At 40.7% G+C, this 17316-nt stretch overlaps 1 protein-coding gene across 1 annotated transcript; it reads right to left on the bottom strand.

The window, feature by feature from the left end:
• Positions 1-6: 6 nt before the first annotated feature.
• Positions 7-16276, bottom strand: ogfod1 (2-oxoglutarate and iron dependent oxygenase domain containing 1). Its single transcript, XM_008122302.2, has 13 exons — positions 16073-16276; positions 14007-14152; positions 13253-13299; positions 11925-12025; positions 11524-11640; positions 10930-11021; positions 8802-8930; positions 7400-7513; positions 6906-6982; positions 4925-5199; positions 1788-1910; positions 1513-1571; positions 7-504 (listed from the first exon to the last, which is right to left on the bottom strand). Exons 1-13 carry the CDS (start codon positions 16227-16229, stop codon positions 343-345), a joined length of 1599 nt encoding a protein of 532 aa, XP_008120509.2. The 5' UTR covers positions 16230-16276; the 3' UTR covers positions 7-342.
• Between the last annotated feature and the right edge of the window lie 1040 nt (positions 16277-17316).

Here is a 17316-nt window from a genome sequence, read left to right as displayed (position 1 = left end):
TGAAACTCTTGGAAACAATAAATCTTTACTAATCTCTCCAAAACGTTTCGGAGACTTGTTTTTTGATTCGTTATGCTTTGGAGGGATCCTGGTTCAATTATTAATTTGAAGATGTGTATTAACAAATCATCCAAATCTTTGAATTACGAAACGGAGTTCCAAACCTTTGCACAGCCCTAGTAGTTAATACTCTCTTCAGACTTCAAGACCAGGATTAAAACACGAGACCCGCAAAGGTCACAGTGGGGCATCTTCTCATCAAGGCACATGGCACAATACAGTCTTCGTCTGTAACAAAGGTCCTCCTCACTGATAGGTAACAGGCTCCTATGACTGCGGTCATTATTCGTAGTAAACAAAGCTGAAGTCCCAGAATCCTGTGTATTCAGGCTGCGTTGTCTCCTGGTTCAGACTCTGGTGGTTTATGTACTTCACAAATTTCAGTGTTTCTCGATCTCTGTAAACCAAGGCCAAGCAGTTGTCTTCAGGATTAACTGTCAGCAGCTGGAAAAGAAAGCAAAATGAGATGTGCAAAGGGAACAAAAATGGTATTTATTTCTGCAGACAGTGCTTACAAAGTTATCTTCAGATTAAAGGAGGCCGTTAATGTTAAAATCCCCAGGCCTGTTTTCTAGGCTGAAATAAAACAGATTTTTTTTCAGTGACAAATTACACTATGTAACATGATTTTTGTTTCTGCATTATCAATGTCATTTCCTAGTCGATTCTATCATAAAAACATGGAAAAGGTTAATTAAACTACAGTACAAACACTTCAATTTTGCAGAAAATCCAGCAGTACTTTTTTGCTTTAGTTTTTCAATGAATATCTGATAAAAGGTAAGGTAAAGGTTTCCCCTGACGTTAAGTCCAGTCATGTCTGACTCTGAGGGTTGGTTCTCATCTCCATTTCTAAGCCGAAGAGCCGGCGTTGTCCGTAGACACCTCCAAGATCATGTGGCTGGCATGACTGCATGAAGCGCCGTTACTTTCCTGCCGGAGCGGTACCTACTGATCTACTCACATTTGCATGTTTTCAAACTGCTAGATTTGCAAAAGCTGGAGCTAATAGTGGGTGCTCAATCTGCTCCCGGGATTTGAATTTTTCGGTCTGCAAGTTCAGCAGCTCAGTGCTTTAACACACTTCGCCACCGGGGCTCCAAACATTGATAGTCTCAACCAATTTGATCTGGACGTGAACAACTACTTTCAAAGAAAGGACTGAACAATTAAACTGGAAATAACACTTTCAAACCAGGAATAGATTTTTACCCAAATTTTGTTACATAGTGTAACACATGCAGAATAAAGGGGTGTGATTGAAATCCCTTGTTCGGTGCGTTAATAAACGCTTCAGCAACTGGGATCAGGAACAATTTGGACAGAGCCTTGCTAACTGTTGAGTCCCATTTGCTAATTTGAAGGGAAAGTCCTCTGTGGACTGACCCATAAGGGATTATGATCCAGGCTATCGTATTTCCCACTTTGCAAGAGAAAGAGAGACCAACTTACTTCTTCGTCTTCACCCTTTGCGATGTATGATGTAAAACCACCAGATTCCGCATCCCAGTCTTGAAACGAAAAACGAAATTACGGTCATTTACTGCTCAACCCATAATTACTGTGCTAAGCTGATAATTTACAGCAGGTATGGGGCAACATGGGCCACCGGCTGTTAGGAATTGTGGAGGGGGAAGTCCAAAACACCTGGAGGGAGGGCCCAAGTTGGCCCAGGCCTGATTTACAGCTTTCCAAGCATAACATATGATTCTTAATATAAAACTGACCTTGACAGCCACAGAAGAAGAGCAAATCTAGGGCGAACTCTGTTGCTTCTGTGTCGTGGACGAGAGTATAGCAGCCCTGTGTCCAGTGCCTCAGCTCCCCTGCATACAAAGGGACACTGGAGCCTAAAGGGGGAAAAGCAAGGATATATTGTCTTTTATTTCACATCCCACGGATAGGTCCACGGGGCCTTGCATTCAGTCCTTGCCATGAGCACTGGTTGGAAAGATTCAACCGCAGCACACTTGGACATCTTACCAATGCAAAGGCACAAATGTGATGAGTGGATTGAATGAAATTGTACGATTGGGGTCTGGCTAAGACTTGGCAAAACTGAAGACACCATCCTAAAATTTATTTTTTTTTTAAAAAAATCTGATTAACTTTGGAATGAGAAAACAGCTGAACCGATGATAGCTGACCTGAGAACTTTTTGATGTCAGCCACACATGTTTAAATAGTCAGAGACAATGACTCTTTTTAAGTTAAGGAAGTCAGAAACTACATCTGTTCTATGACTGAAGCGATTTCAGCAAGTTTGAACTGAATGAGAAATTATCAGAACAACCAAATAATGGATAACCAAAAAAGTTCTACATAAGGAGGCCCTTTTCTCTTCAAAAAGTGTGTCAGATCTGCAAGGAATGCAGGATCCGAACACCCGCCAAGAAGCCGATGGACTGAATGGGAAAGGGACAGTGAGTACGTACATGAGAGAACGTATCTGAGAGAATGTTAGAGTAAAGGTGATGTTTCCTCTTTTTGTTGGTGTAACCAATATAGCTATTATAAAACCCAGGACTGGAGTCTGTTGGTCTACTTTTTTCTCTGAAAGTGCCTGATGTACTCTGTTTCACGAAAAACAGATTAAATAACATTTTAAAGTTCAAAACGTATTCATGACTCAATGCTATTCAATCCTTAATATTTCATAGGTGCAAACCAACAACTCTCAAATTGGTTTGCACAAGTGCTCTCAATTTGTAGAAGACATTCTGGTTTACTGGTCCAGGAGAAACCATGGCTTTATTGGAACAGATCTCGCTTTGACACTCTCAAGTATTCCCACAATTTTTAAAAAACCTTCCATCAAGTGTTTCGGCAGGATAAAGCAGCATTTCCATTTGCAAATTCATACTCTTCAGAACTGCTATTTGATTTACCGTATATACTTGAGTATAAGCCGACCCGAATATAAGCCGAGGCACCTAATTTTACCCCCAAAAAACTGGGAAAACATTGACTCCAGTATAAGTTGAGGGTGGGTATATTTCAGAAATAAAAATAGATACCAATAAAATTACATTATTTGAGGCATCAGTAGGTTAAATGTTTTTGAATATTTACATAAAGCTCAAATTTAAGATAAGACTGTCCAACTCTGATCAAATCATTATTCTCATTTTCTTCAATGTCAATGTGCTTATGTATCCTTTTAATAATAATAGAGTAAAATAATACATGTAATAATAAATAGTAAAATAATAAATGTAATAATATCAGAGTGAAATAATAAATGTATTATTATTAATAATAAAAATTGAGTAAAATAAATGTAATAGTAGCAACAATAATAGAGAAAAATAATAAATGTAATAATACCAATAATAATAGAGAAAAATAATAAATGTACCATATATTCTCGAGTATAAGCTGACCCAAATATAAGCCAACCAGGACCCTCACTTGAGTATAAGCCGAGGGGGGCTTTTTCAGTCTTTAAAAAAGGGCTGAAAAACTAGGCTTATACTCGAGTATATACAGTAAGTTGAATTATTACACTATATAACATGGTTTTTGTTCCTGGGTTATAAATGTCATTTCCTAATTGGTTCTATCATAAAAACATGAAGTATTAAACTGCTAAAACTTCTGTGGCACATCCTGCAACACATTTTATAGTTTTTCAATGAATATCTCATAAGAGTATCAACCAATTCAACATAGTTTGTGAGGGCCACAAAAACACTAGAGTAAAACAACTACTTTCAAAGTATTGCACAAGTAAACAGAAAATAACACTTTAAAATCAGGAATTTTCTTTTCAGATTTTGTTATATAGCAGGGGTCCCCAAACTAAGGCCCGGGGGCCGGATGCGGCCCATCGAAGCCATTTATCCGGCCCCCACGGCACAAGGGCAGAAGGAGGTTGGGCTAAATGACCCAAGAGGTCCCATCTTCTCTTACAACCATTATTATTATTATTATTATTATTATTATTATTATTATTATTATTATTATTATTATTATTATTATTAACATTGAGGCTGGGTGGACATCTGTCAGGGGTGCTTTGCTTGTGCTTTCGGTGCACAAAGACAAAGGGGGATTGGACTCAATGGCCCAAAGGGTCTCTTCCAACCCTCTTATTTATTATTATTGTTATTGTTATTATTATTATTATTATTATTGGGGCCGGGCTGTGGCGCAGCTGTTGAGCAGCTGCCTTAAATCACTCTGACCATGAGGTCATGAGTTCGAGGCCAGCCCGTGGCGGGGTGAGCACCCGTCAATTAAAAATAAAAAATAGCCCCTGCTCGTTGCTGACCTAGCAACCCGAAAGATAGTTGCATCTATCAAGTAGGAGATAAGGTACCACTTATAAAGTGGGAGGCAAGATTAACTAATTTACGACCTGGAATGAGGAAGTGCCGTCAGTGTGGATGATGAAGCAGCTGCTCCCCCCTGTGGCCAGAATCGAACATCCCCTCAGAAGAAGGTTAACTTGCCTCTGCGTGTGTGTCTCTCAGTCTCTGTTTGATGTGTTTATGGGCATTGAATGTTTGCCCTATGTGTGTTATAATGTGATCCGCCCTGAGTCCCCTTCGGGGTGAGAAGGGCGGAATATAAATACTGTAAATAAATAATAAATAAATAAATTATTATTGCTTGGTAGCCAACTATAGTCCGGCCCTCCAATGGTCCAAAGGATCGTGAACTGGCCCCCTGTTTAAAAAGTTTGGGGACCCCTGTTATATAGTATTGTTAACGGACCAAACAGTAATAGATCCATGATGCCAGTCTTCTGTGGCTTGGGATACACAACAAAGTAGAGCGCAAAAAACTGGGCTCTGAATTTTTCATAACAGAACTGTGCTGGAAAATGATTGCAGCAACCACCTCTGTCTGCTTTACGTACCGGTCTCTTGCACGGCACTCCCATTTTCAGGGATCTCTCCAGTGTCTTCTGTGTTGTCAATGCTGCTGCTTTCTCCTTGACTGCACTGTCCTGTGCTTTCAGAAGAACTCACCCCTGCGGCTCTTCCTTCTTCCTCTTCTTCTTCTGGAGCCAGAAAATGCAGCTTCAAACCAGTGAAGTTGGAGAGAAGCAGGAACAAGGCCTCGGAGCGGAACAGTTCCATGCCGCCTTTCAAGATGGCAGGCAGGCTCTCCTCTTCGGCTTTTGCATAATGCCTGGAAATGACAACCTTTATTAATAGAAAGCTGCTGTGCTTTATGAAACCCTTGGCCTTCAAAGCAAAATATTCAAATTGCACAGAGAAAATACATTGTGTAAATAATGCATATGTTACCTATTTGTGAAAATTATTTTTGGTAGGGATCAGGAGGTGATACCTTTATTATATTTGCATCCTCCTGTTTCTGAGGATCTCAAGATGGCCTGTAATAGGCAGTAAGAGCACCTAAAGCTTCAGAGAGCTTCTGTTCAACCATTTCAAAGCTCTCTGCTTGGGCGGTGATGGCACGATGATCAGCATAGATGAAACTCTGTCCCTTCTGGCAGTGGCTGATCATTAGTGTAAATGTTAAATATTGATGGAGCAAGCACACTCCCCTGAGGGAGGCCGTTCTTCTGTTTTTGCCATCTGCTCCTCCGGCCTTGAAATTCAACAAAAAAGCTCTTGTTTTGTAGCAGATTTCCTATAAAGTGGGTGAGGTGGTAGTCCTTTGTGTAACCCAGAAAAATGTGTGTAAAATGGGGTGCCTGAGCTTATATTCATGTTGGCTCATACTAGAGTATATACAGTAAAAGCTATCATTTTTAGGTATGAGATGAAGACAGTCACTGAAAAAGGTGATAAGGTTAGGGAACAGAAAGCATTAAAATAGAGGAAGACCGTGAACCTTGTTGGAGTCCACCTTAAGCTGCAAGGAGAGGCAGGTAAATAATAATAGTAACAGCAATAATAGCATCCGATTACATTATTACTATTACTATTGTTATTATCATTACTATGTAACATGAATTTTGTTCCTGGGTTATAAATGTCATTTTCCCATGAAAACATGGGAAAGGTTTATTAAACTGCAAAAATGTTGTTTTTGCAGGACATGCTGCAGCCCATTTTGCGATAATTTTTCAATGAATGTCTCATCGGGTCTCAACCAATTCGACATAGCTTGTGGCAGCCACACAAACAAAGTTTCTGGAGTAGAATAATGACTTTCAAAGTAAGGACATCACAATTAAACAAGAAATAACACTTTCAAACCAGGAACAGAACTTTTTTTGAATTTTGTTTCACAGTGTTATTATTATATAATTACATACAGTAGAGTCTCACTTATCCAACGTTCTGGATTTTGTTTTTGCAGGACGGACATCCTGCTGTAGCACATTTGGCTCTATTTTTTCAATGAATATGTCACTGAGTCTCAACCAATTCAACAGAGTTTGTAGCAGCCACAAAAACTGAGTTTCTAGAGTAGAATATCTACTTTCAAAGGAAGAACTGCACAAGTAAATAGAAAATAACCCTTTCAAACCAGAAACGATTTTTTTCCCCAATTTTTGTTACATAGTATCACAATCCTGACTTTGCAAGACCCACGTATGCCATTAAGGCCCATGGCCTCTCACTCATAAGTGCAATTTAACTTTTATTACAAACAACAGCACACAGAAGGCTGGGCGATTTGGTTTGGAAAGTTTGGGGGTTATTGGCCTGGGAATCTGGGAGTGGTAGTTCATCCTTATCCAGACAGCACTGAACCCAACCAACAATGGATCTGGACCAAACTTAAGTGATATTACCTAACTTCCCAAAACAAACAATGCCTTCTTCTAATAACCTGGGCACCTCTGGATTCCCAAACTAGTAAACAAATAAGCAGCATATATGAGCAGAGACGACCTAAAAGAAGTAATGCAGCCTTACCTTTTGTTGGGAGGTCCTCGGATACTCCACTTGACTTCCTCCTTCAGAGCTTCACAGAGCGACTGAAACTTGTCTTTCTATGAATCAAGCACATGGGAACAGTTTTTGAAGCAAGGGCTACCTTTTTTGGTGAAAAACGGGCATAAAAAGACTTGTAAAAGGGAAATTCTTTGTCAGAGGTTTTGCTATCTCTGCCGTGCCTTCAGTCAGCAGCCAGAAAAAGCTGAGCCCAGACAGACAAATAGATCACTCAATCCTTCACTAACATACACAGACTTTTCTCTGTCATCTATAACATGCAGGTAAGTTCTTAAATGCAAAACAAAACACAAGTGTATGAAGACACAGACTAAATGCCCGTAGCAATTTGATTTAGCTCTCTAAATAAAAGTTTCCAAAAACTTTGGCTGGAGAGCTACACATGGGAGGAAGTCCTATTGAGCTCAATCAGACTTAATTCTGAGTTGAATAAGAACTGAGTGACCTAGACCCACCTTGAGAAAATTCTTCAGCAAGATCTCTGACCGATCCTCAAATTCCTCCTGGATCCGGGCCTGGGCTTCAACGTCCAGATAAATGGGATTGATCCAGTCGTACAAGATTTCGTGCTAAGGAAAAGTCTGAAGTTTAATTAACAATAAAAAGGTCATGCTAAAGGAAAAAATCAAATGGGAGTAAACAGAGAAGGCAAACAAAAAGTGAAAATCTGTATGTATGTATGTGGCAGGGGTGTCTGCTCACACAGACAGCCTCCGGCCTCCACAAACAAGCTATAGTTCCCAGTACTGAGGAGCCATCAAGTCATGCTCTCCCAGGACATTGCAGGTTACAGCGAGCACATCCCAGTGTTCCTTTCTCTCACCATTTGCATGACTCTGCCCACTGCATTTCCCTTAACCCTTTCCTACCCTACAGCCAGTCTCCGGCCTCCACAAACAGGCTATAGTTCCCAGTACTGAGAAGCCACCAAGTCATTCCCTCCCAGGACATTGCAGGTTACAGTGAGCACATCCCAGTGTTCCTTTCTCTCTCCTTTTGATGACTACCCACTGCCTTTCCCTTAACCCTTTCCTACCCTACAGCCAGTCTCCGGCCTCCACAAACAGGCTATAGTTCCCAGTACTGAGAAGCCACCAAGTCATTCCCTCCCAGGACATTGCAGGTTACAGTGAGCACATCCCAGTGTTCCTTTCTCTCTCCTTTTGATGACTACCCACTGCCTTTCCCTTAACCCTTTCCTACCCTACAGCCAGTCTCCGGCCTCCACAAACAGGCTATAGCTCCCAGTACTGAGGAGCCACCAAGTCACTCTCTCCAAGGACATTGCAGGTTACAGCGAGCACATCCCAGTGTTCCTTTCTTTCTCCATTTGCATGACTCTGCCCACTGCCTTTCCCTTAACCCTTTCCTACCCTACAGCCAGTCTCCGGCCTCCACAAACAGGCTATAGCTCCCAGTACTGAGGAGCCATCAAGTCACTCTCTCCAAGGACATTGCAGGTTACAGCGAGCACATCCCAGTGTTCCTTTCTCTCACTATTTGCATGACTCCGCCTACTACTTCTCCCTTAACCCTTTCCTATCCTTTCCTATGGCACACAGCAATCAGAGGAAAATTATCAGCAACTGAACACACTAGAGACACGGAAGTTTGGGGAGAATTCACCCAGGGGCCACCCAGTTCAACCTATTTCTGCCAACATCATGCAGGAAAAGCACCACTAAAGTGGTGGCATGGAGGCCTCGTAGGCCACGCTATTTGGCAGAGAGGAGGTGGTGTCTCAGAGGTAGGTTTCCCCTCAGTATGCCAAGTAAACGAGTATAAACATTGTGGGAAAAGGTTATTGGAAGCCAAACAGAGGGCAATGCAAATAGGGAAAAAACAGCATTGGCTTACATCATGAGGGATGTGGGGGGTCCGTGGAATCGGGGGCTCCAGATGCCGGGGCGGCCTTGTGATTGTGTCGCCGTGAAACCAGCCGCTCACCGATAAACGGCATTTCTCTTTGGAAACAACTTCAGATACCTGGAAATATGCAGGGAAAATCACAAGAGGATGCTGTTAGCACTGGTTTTTCTAAAACAGAAACAATCTTCAAAAATAAAACCAATTATGAAGGACCAGCTGTTTTTAAGGTACAGATGAAGCAATATGTAACACAATTTTTGTTCCTGGGTTCTAAATGTCATTTCCTAATTGGTTCTATCGTAAAAAAAATGTAAGTTTATTAAACTGCCAAATCTTAGTTTTTGCAGAACATCCTGCAGCACGTTTTAATATAGTTTTCCAACAAAGTCCATCAAGTCTCAAGCAATTCAACCTAATTTGTGGCAGCCACAAAAAAACGAAGCTTCTGGAACAGAACAACTACAGTAGTCTCGCGTATCCAACATAAACGGGCCAGCAGAACACAGAATAAGCGAAAATTTTGGATTATAAAGAAGGATTAAGGAAAAGCCTATTAAATGCTAAATTATATTATGATTTTACAAACTGAGAACCAAAACATGTTTTACAACAAATTGACAGAAAAAGCAGTTCAATAAAGTGTAACATTATGTAGTAATTAATGTATTTACGAATTTAGCACCAAAACATCTGCATGTATTGAAAACATTTACTACATAAACATCGACTACTAATAGGCAGACTGCCTATGTTGGATAAGCGAAGGTTGGGTAAGCGAGACTCTACTGTAGTCACAAAGTAAGTACCACATATTAAAAAGAAAATAAAATTTTCAAACCAGGAACAAAAAAAATCATATTTTGTTACATAGTGTAATTTGTTCCCCTGGGGGATGTTTTTGTATTAACTTTCTACTGGTGGTGTGGATTCTGGCATTTGTAGTCCCAAAAGTTAACTTTCTCCAGCTCTGAATCCCAGAAACCTGCTTTAGAGATGTTTTGTCCTCTTATTCAAAGCTGGAGAAATGTAATGGGATTATAAATCCCAGAATTCGCACACAATCTAATGACCAGTAGAAAATAATTAAAATTGTAGGGGGAGCAAACTTCTCCAAGAGAGCATAACACATAACCCAGGGGTCCTCAAACTTTTTAAGCCGAGGGCCGGTCCACAATCCTTCAGACTGTTGAGGGGCCGGATTATCATTTGAAAAAAAAAATACAAACAAATTCCGATGCACACTGCACATGTCTTATCTGTAGTGCAAAAACAACAACAACAACAACAACAACAATGAAAGAACAATCCAATATTTAAAAATAAAAACAATTTTAACCAACATACATTTATCAGGATTTCAATGGGAAGTGTGCTCCTGCTTCTGTCCAATGAGATAGTCAAGTTAATTAGGGTTGTGGTTGTTGTTGTTGTTGTTGTGTGCCTTCAAGTCATTTCAGACTTTGGGTGAGTCTAAGTCTAAAATTTATTTTTTATTTACTGCATTTATTTACTACATTTGTATCACACCCTTCTCACCCCAAAGCGGACTCAGAGTGGCTTACAAATTATATGTACATACAATATATTATATTATTAGCATAGCACAATATTAGCATTATATATTACTATATTGAACGATACCACTATACTGTAATATTATTAGTAATATTATATCTAATATAGAATATATAATTATTATTATATGGTATTATTATTAGTGTTATATTGTATTACATTATATTATTATTATCAATATTATATGTATATACACTATATTATATTATAAAACTGAGGGCGGGGGCCAGGTAAATGACCTCGGAGGGCCGCATCTGGCCCCCGGGCCTTAGTTTGGGGAGCCCTGACATAACCTATAGTTCATCATACATTAGGTGAGAAGAACATTGTCATCCAGAACAAAGAAAAGCTGCTTGAAGTTGGGGAAATATCCATGGAGGTTAACGTTTTCACCCCAAAGGGCCCAATTATGATTCCCAGCCTTTGTCCACTTGAGAAGGAAGTTCGAGAAAGACATGCAAGAAGCGAATCCCCCAAAAGCTGAGCGTGTGTGCCTCCGAATCAAGGCTCAGGAGAGATCAAGAACGAAGAGGTGCCTTGCCTGATGGAAAGAGACCGGCGAGACTTCAAAGAATGCGAGTGAATTCCACAAAGGGACCAATGACTTGACAATCTGCAAAGGCTGGGAGTGCTCTGCCCAAAGAAATCAAACAAACAGTGGTTACCATGCTGTAGAATTATCAATCACACTTTTGCTCCAGATGGAGTATAAAGTAAAGGAAGGAATGCATTGCTTCGAACCTGAACTTGACTTTCCAGATATTTGTAGACTTCAACTACCACAATTCTTCTCCATTAGTTAGTATGTTAGGAAGCACATTTACATCGAGGAAGATGAGAATGATTTAATCAGAATTGGACAATCTCATCTTAAATTTGAGCTTTATGTAAATATTCAAAAACATTTAACCTACTGATGGCTCAATTAATGTAATTTTATTGGTATCTATTTTTATTTCTGAAATGTACCACTCTCGGCTTATACTGGAGTCAATGTTTTCCCAGTTTTTTGTGGTAAAATTAGGTGCCTCGGCTGATATTCGGGTCGGCTTATACTTGAGTATATACGGTAATATGAAATCTGTACTGTTTGTACACGCTGCAGATTGCACAAATAGTTTAGTTTCACACTTACCATCAGTGCTGAAGAGATCCAGGGTTCCCCCATCGCTGTCCTTCCACGGAGGGACCAGATAAAGTATGAAGGCAATCCGCCGGCCTTCCAACTCATCATCATGGCAAAGAAGAGCATCTGGAATGGAAAAGGATTTAGATCAGGCATGGGCCAACTTCGGCCCTCCCTCCAGGTGTTTTGGACTTCAACTCCCACAATTCCTAACAGCCGGTAGGCTGTTAGGAATTGTGGGAGTTGAAGTCCAAAACACCTGGAGGGAGGGCCGAAGTTGGCCCATGCCTGATTGAGATGTTTTGTAGGACACTATCAACTTTTAATTGTCTCTTTCAACAAGAAGCTGTACAACGTTGCCCCCCACTTTTATTCCAACGCACACAATGATCCTGAATGAGGCTGCTCACCTGTATATTGGTATTTTGCACAGGAGAGATCAATAGTAGGCTCCAGCTCCACTTGGGTCACGTCAGACAACCAAGCCCGGAAGTCCTCAAAGAGGACTCTTCTGAAAGAAGGGAGGAGACATGGCAAGAATAATATAGCTTCTAATGCCTATGGGATTGAGCCTGATCTTCTGCCAAATAATTTCACTCAACAACAGAGGTATCAAACTTGTGGCCCTCAGACTCTCAGAAACCCTAGCCAGCTTGCCCAATGCTCAGGAATTGTGGAGGAAGAACACACAGAATACAGGTTAGCAAATATATACTTTAACAAAAAATAGTGAGAGGCTTGGGAGGTTGCTATTTCCAACAGGATGTCCCTTGTCAGAGCCACCACTATTTAAAAGTAGCCCTTGGCATAAAATGGCAATTTTACCTTTTTGGGTATTTTTTAAAATTAATTTATCAGTCAAAATGTATACGTTTACATTCCTCATTTTACAATATCTTAAACATATCATATTGTATGCAATTCGACAGTAAAAAAAAATCAAGAACATCTTTAAGCATACTGTATTTCTTATCAGTTTTTAACTTTTCCATTACAACTTTACTACATATCTCTCTACTACACTTTTTATCGACTTATACATGTTTTATAATTAATATTATTATTAATTTATCAATCAAAATGTATAAGTATATATTCTTCACATTTTACAGTATCTTAAACATATCATATTGTATACAATCCGACAATAAAGAAAAATCAAATCCAAAAACGTTTTTAAGCATATTTCTTATCAGTTTTGGACTTTTCCATTATAACTTTACTACATATCTCTCTACTACACACTTTATCTATTTATACATGTTTTATTTTTTATTATTATTATTGTTGTTATATCTTTTCCCCCCTCCCCTTACTTTGTGCCCCCCTTCACCAAGACCAACCGACTCATATAGTTTCACAAGTCCAAAATTTCATTGCCTCTGTTGCTGGCTTGTACCCCTTTCCCTCATTAAAAATATACTCAATAAAATTTCCCCATATTTTCCAAAAATCTGTTTGTTTCAGCATTCCCTTTTTAATTTTAATATTACAAGTCAGCTTATCATTAATAGCTATATTCCAGATTTCCCTATACCATTCTTCTAATTGGATTTTCTTTTTTTTCTTTCCAATTTTTTGCTACAGTTATAAAAATTAGAAACCAGTCCTTTCTCCTCTTGTGAGAGAATATTGTCATGCATAAGTAATAATGCTGATTTAGGTGTACTCTCTATCTCTATTTTTATTATTGTTCTTATTTCCTTAAATATCATTTCCCAAAAAATGGCAAATTTACCTTAAAGCCGCAATGTGAGGCTCTCTTCTTTTCTTCAGGTCATCTGACTTTGCTCATGGAAAAGGAAACAATGACTGTTAGAACTTCTTAGGATTGCGCTTCCTATGTTTTGTTAAAATAAAAATTGAGCAATTTTTTCATAATTCCTGCCACTCCTATGTAATGCTGACTTTCAATACATGTAAATTAACCCACCTTTGTTTATTTCTGGCAAAGACTATACTTCTCAACTATGTTGCCTAGATATCCCGCCACCCAAAAGGCAAAAGAGAGAGAGAAAGACAGAGAGAAAGAAAAGAAAGAAAGGAATAAGAATTGAGGCAAGCCATGACAACCCACTGGAGGTACAGTAGAGACTCACTTATCTAACATAAACGGGCCAGCAAAACGTAGGATACGTATTCTATATATTTATATATCCAGGATTACATTAAAAGACTCTTGGGCAAAAAGTGCTCGCAAGATGAAAAAGTTTAAGAAACCCTGGTTTAAATGATGCTCAGTGTTATGTGCATTGAAATTATTTCCAACTGATGGCGACCCTAAAGCAAACCGATCACAGGGGTTTCATGACACTATTTATTCAGAAGTTTGCCCTTGCTTTCCTGAGGCTGAGAGTGTGTGACTTGTCCAAGGTCACTAATGGGGTTTCCCTGCCTAAGTAAGGGTTTGAACCCCAGTTTCAAGAGTTACAGCCCAACACTCGCATCACAACATTACAAAGCTCTCTGAAGATGATTCCCAAATGACATACTTGTTTGAATTTGTACAAGTCATTGCACTTTTCATGGAAATCCAGGCTCAAAAGTTCCTTCTGCAGGCCTTCCAAAAAGCCTTCCGTTTGGATGAAGTTTGGGATGACGCAGTGGGGGAAAGGGGCCGGGTCCAGCACAACAGCCTCTGGGGGAGAAACAGAAGAGGAACATTTCCTAAATCAGGTATTCTAGCGCACACTGAACCCCACCCATGATGCATCTAGAGCAAACTTGCCCATCATAAAAAACTGTTAAGTATTGATGGAGTTTCTCGGGGTTAACCTGCCATGGTGCCAGTTGTAATTCACCCATAAGCTTAAGCATTTTGTAGGTAAAGGTAAAGGTTTTCCCCTGAGGTTAAGTCCAGTCGTGTCTGACTCTGGGGGTTGGTGCTCATCTCCATTTCTAAGCCGAAGAGTTGTCCATAGATACCTCCAAGGTCATGTGGCTGGCATGACTGCATGGAGCGCCAGGGTTACCTTCCCGCCGGAGCGGTACCTATTGATCTACTCACATTGGCAAGTTTTCGAACTGCTAGGTTGGCAGGAGCTAGGGCTAACAGCGGGCGCTCATTCTGTTCCCGGGATTTGAACCTGGGACCTTTCGGTCTGCAAGTTGAGCAGCTCAGCGCTTTAACGCACTATGCCACCAGGGTGCATTTTGTACAATTAAAAAAAATGACTTTTTAAAATAACCGGGCAACGGCAGGTACCCAAACTAGTAATGATAATGAACATTCATTTTATACACCTCTCAACAAAAGATTCCCACAGGTAGGAAGCAGCCAAGTTGCAAGGCCATTCAATGCTAATCAAGGTGGCCAATGGAAACATTCACACTTGTCTCAAGACAGAAAAGAGTTCTTTCTCCCACCCTGGACATTATTCCACAGGTATATAAACTCCACTTGTCTAGTTTCCAACAGACCTCACAACCTCTGAGGATGCCTGCCATAGTTGGGGGCAAAACGTCAGGAGAAGAATGCTTCTGGAACATGGCCAGACAGCCCGGGAAACTGTTGTCGAAGGCTTTCATGGCTGGGATCACAGGGTTGTTGTGTCTTTTGAGCTGTGTGGCCATGTTCCAGAAGTATTCTCTCCTGACGTTTCACCCACATCTATGGCAGGCATCCTTAGAGGTTGTGAGGTATGGAGAAACTAAGCAAAAAAGGTTCATAAATATCTGTGGAAAGTCCAGGGTGAGAGAAGAACTCTTTGTCAGCTGGAGGTCAGTGTGAATGTTGTAATTAATCACCTTTATTAGCATTAAACTAACTTTGCCCGGCCACGCGTTGCTGTGGCTTATGGGAATCCTTTGTTGGCAAGGTTGAATAGCAGTGAATAGCCTTGCAGTCTCAAAGCCTGGCCATTTTCTGGAGTAGCTGGAGCTGTTTATTGTATGAACGTAGAGGCATGGATGAGGGGTTGTGTTGCCAAGTTTAGTGTTTCTGGGATGTGTAGTTTTGTTGTTTTGTCCTAGGTCGAAATTTCATTACCCTTTTATATATATAGATAGCTTCATCTCCTGGCTTTTCCTGCCTGTGGGCATCTTTTGTTCAGAGTCATTAGCTGCCCCTGGTTCCCATGTCTGGAACTCCTCTGTTTTCAGAGTGTTGCTTCTTATTTATTGTTCTGATTTTTGAGTTTTTTTAATACTGGTAGCCAGATTTTGTTCATTTTCATGGTTTCCTCCTTTCTGTTGAAGTTGTCCACATGCTTGTGGATTTCAATGGCTTTTCTGTGTAGTCTGAAATGATCGTTGTTGGAGTGGTCGAGCATTTCTGTGTTCTCAAATAATATACTGTGTCCAGGTTAGTTCATCAAGTGCTCTGCTATGGCTGATGTCTCTGGTTGAGTTAGTCTGCAGTGCCTTGCTTAGTTTTTCCATACCTCAAAACCTCTGAGGATGCTTGCCATAGATGTGGGTGAAACGTCAGGAGAGAATACTTCTGGAACATGGCCATACAGCCCGGAAAACATACAACGGCCCGGGAAACTCGCAGTTACCCAAAAATAACACCTGGCGCCAGGGCTCCCCCTCCACTCTGCGGCCCAGGCGACCTTACCGTCCCGCAGCGCCTCCTTCCGGGCCCAGGCCGCGGCCACCTTCTCCTTCAGCGCCGTCCCTCTCAGCGCGGCGGAGAACTCGGCCCGCTCGTCCCGCTTGAGCCGCTTCTTCGCCGCCTCTCCCGCCTCAGGCCTTCTCCGCCTCAGAACGCTCATGCTTTCCCTTCAGTTTCCGACCACTTCCGGTTTGCCTCAGCACGAAGGCGGGGCCTAAAACTGCTTCACCAATCGCCGGGCTAGGTTTTGGAAGGCACCAACCGAACCCGGGGGGGATTAAAAAATATTGCCATAGAGAAACGAAATAGATCGCTATTCTGATCATCTAAAGGTATATTATACAATTTTAAAATAAGGAGGAATCCATTGGGGGTCGTAAAATGTATCACAAATATATCACTTTTATATTATAATAGGTAATGAATGGATTAAGCCAAGGGTCCCCAAACTTTTTAAACAGGGGGCCGGTTCATGATCCTTCGGACTGTTGGAGGGCCGGACTATAGTTGGCCACCGAGAAATAATAATAATAATAATAATTCCAGCATATCTATCTTGTTTGCTGTGTCATACAATAAAATAACAACAACAACAAACAACAACAACAACAACAACAACAACAAAAAGGGTTGGAAGAGACCCTTTGGGCCACTGAGTCCAATCCCCTTCTGCCTTTGTGCACCGAAAGCACAAGCAAAGCACCCCTGACAGATGGCCACCCAGCCTCAATGTTAATAATAATAATAATAATAATAATAATAATAATAATAATAATAATAATAATAATAGAGGGTTGGAAGAGACCCTTTGGGCCACTGAGTCCAATCCCCTTCTGCCTTTGTGCATCAAAAGCACTAGCAAAGCACCTGACAGATGGCCACCCAGCCTCAATGTTAATAATAATAATAATAATAATAATGTGATTTTGTGATACGAAATCCAGCATATCTATTTTGTTTGCTGTGTCATAAAATATAATAATAATAATAATAATAATAATAATAATAATGGTTGTAAGAGAAGAAGAGACCCCTTGGGTCATTTAGTCTAACCCCCTTCTGCCCTTGTGCCATGGGGGCCGGATAAATGGCTTCGATGGGCCGCATCCGGCCCCCGGGCCTTAGTTTGGGGACCCCTGGACTAAGCCATAGAATAGGAATGAAAGGTTCGTGCTAAAGGAGATATAGCAAAGGCGGGACAACCAATGGGAATTAAGTACTGATCCCTGACAGCCAATAGGAAGAGA

Source organism: Anolis carolinensis, unplaced genomic scaffold (assembly GCF_035594765.1).
Source record: "Anolis carolinensis isolate JA03-04 unplaced genomic scaffold, rAnoCar3.1.pri scaffold_9, whole genome shotgun sequence".
NCBI classification, from domain to species: domain Eukaryota; kingdom Metazoa; phylum Chordata; class Lepidosauria; order Squamata; family Dactyloidae; genus Anolis; species Anolis carolinensis.
The sequence above is the reverse complement of the archived record's forward strand: the minus strand, read 5'-3'. Positions and strand labels throughout refer to the sequence as shown.

Bases quoted from the DNA above. Each gene is read 5' to 3' on its own strand.
- ogfod1 (XM_008122302.2), bottom strand. From the start codon at position 16,229: ATGAGCGTTCTGAGGCGGAGAAGGCCTGAGGCGGGAGAGGCGGCGAAG. The intron at 12,026-13,252 runs GTAAATTTGCCA...CCCTTCTTTCAG, and splicing joins CCTCACATTGCGGCTTTAAG to AAGAGTCCTCTTTGAGGACT. The intron at 1,572-1,787 runs GTCAGTTTTATA...TTTCGTTTCAAG, and splicing joins CTTCTTCTGTGGCTGTCAAG to ACTGGGATGCGGAATCTGGT.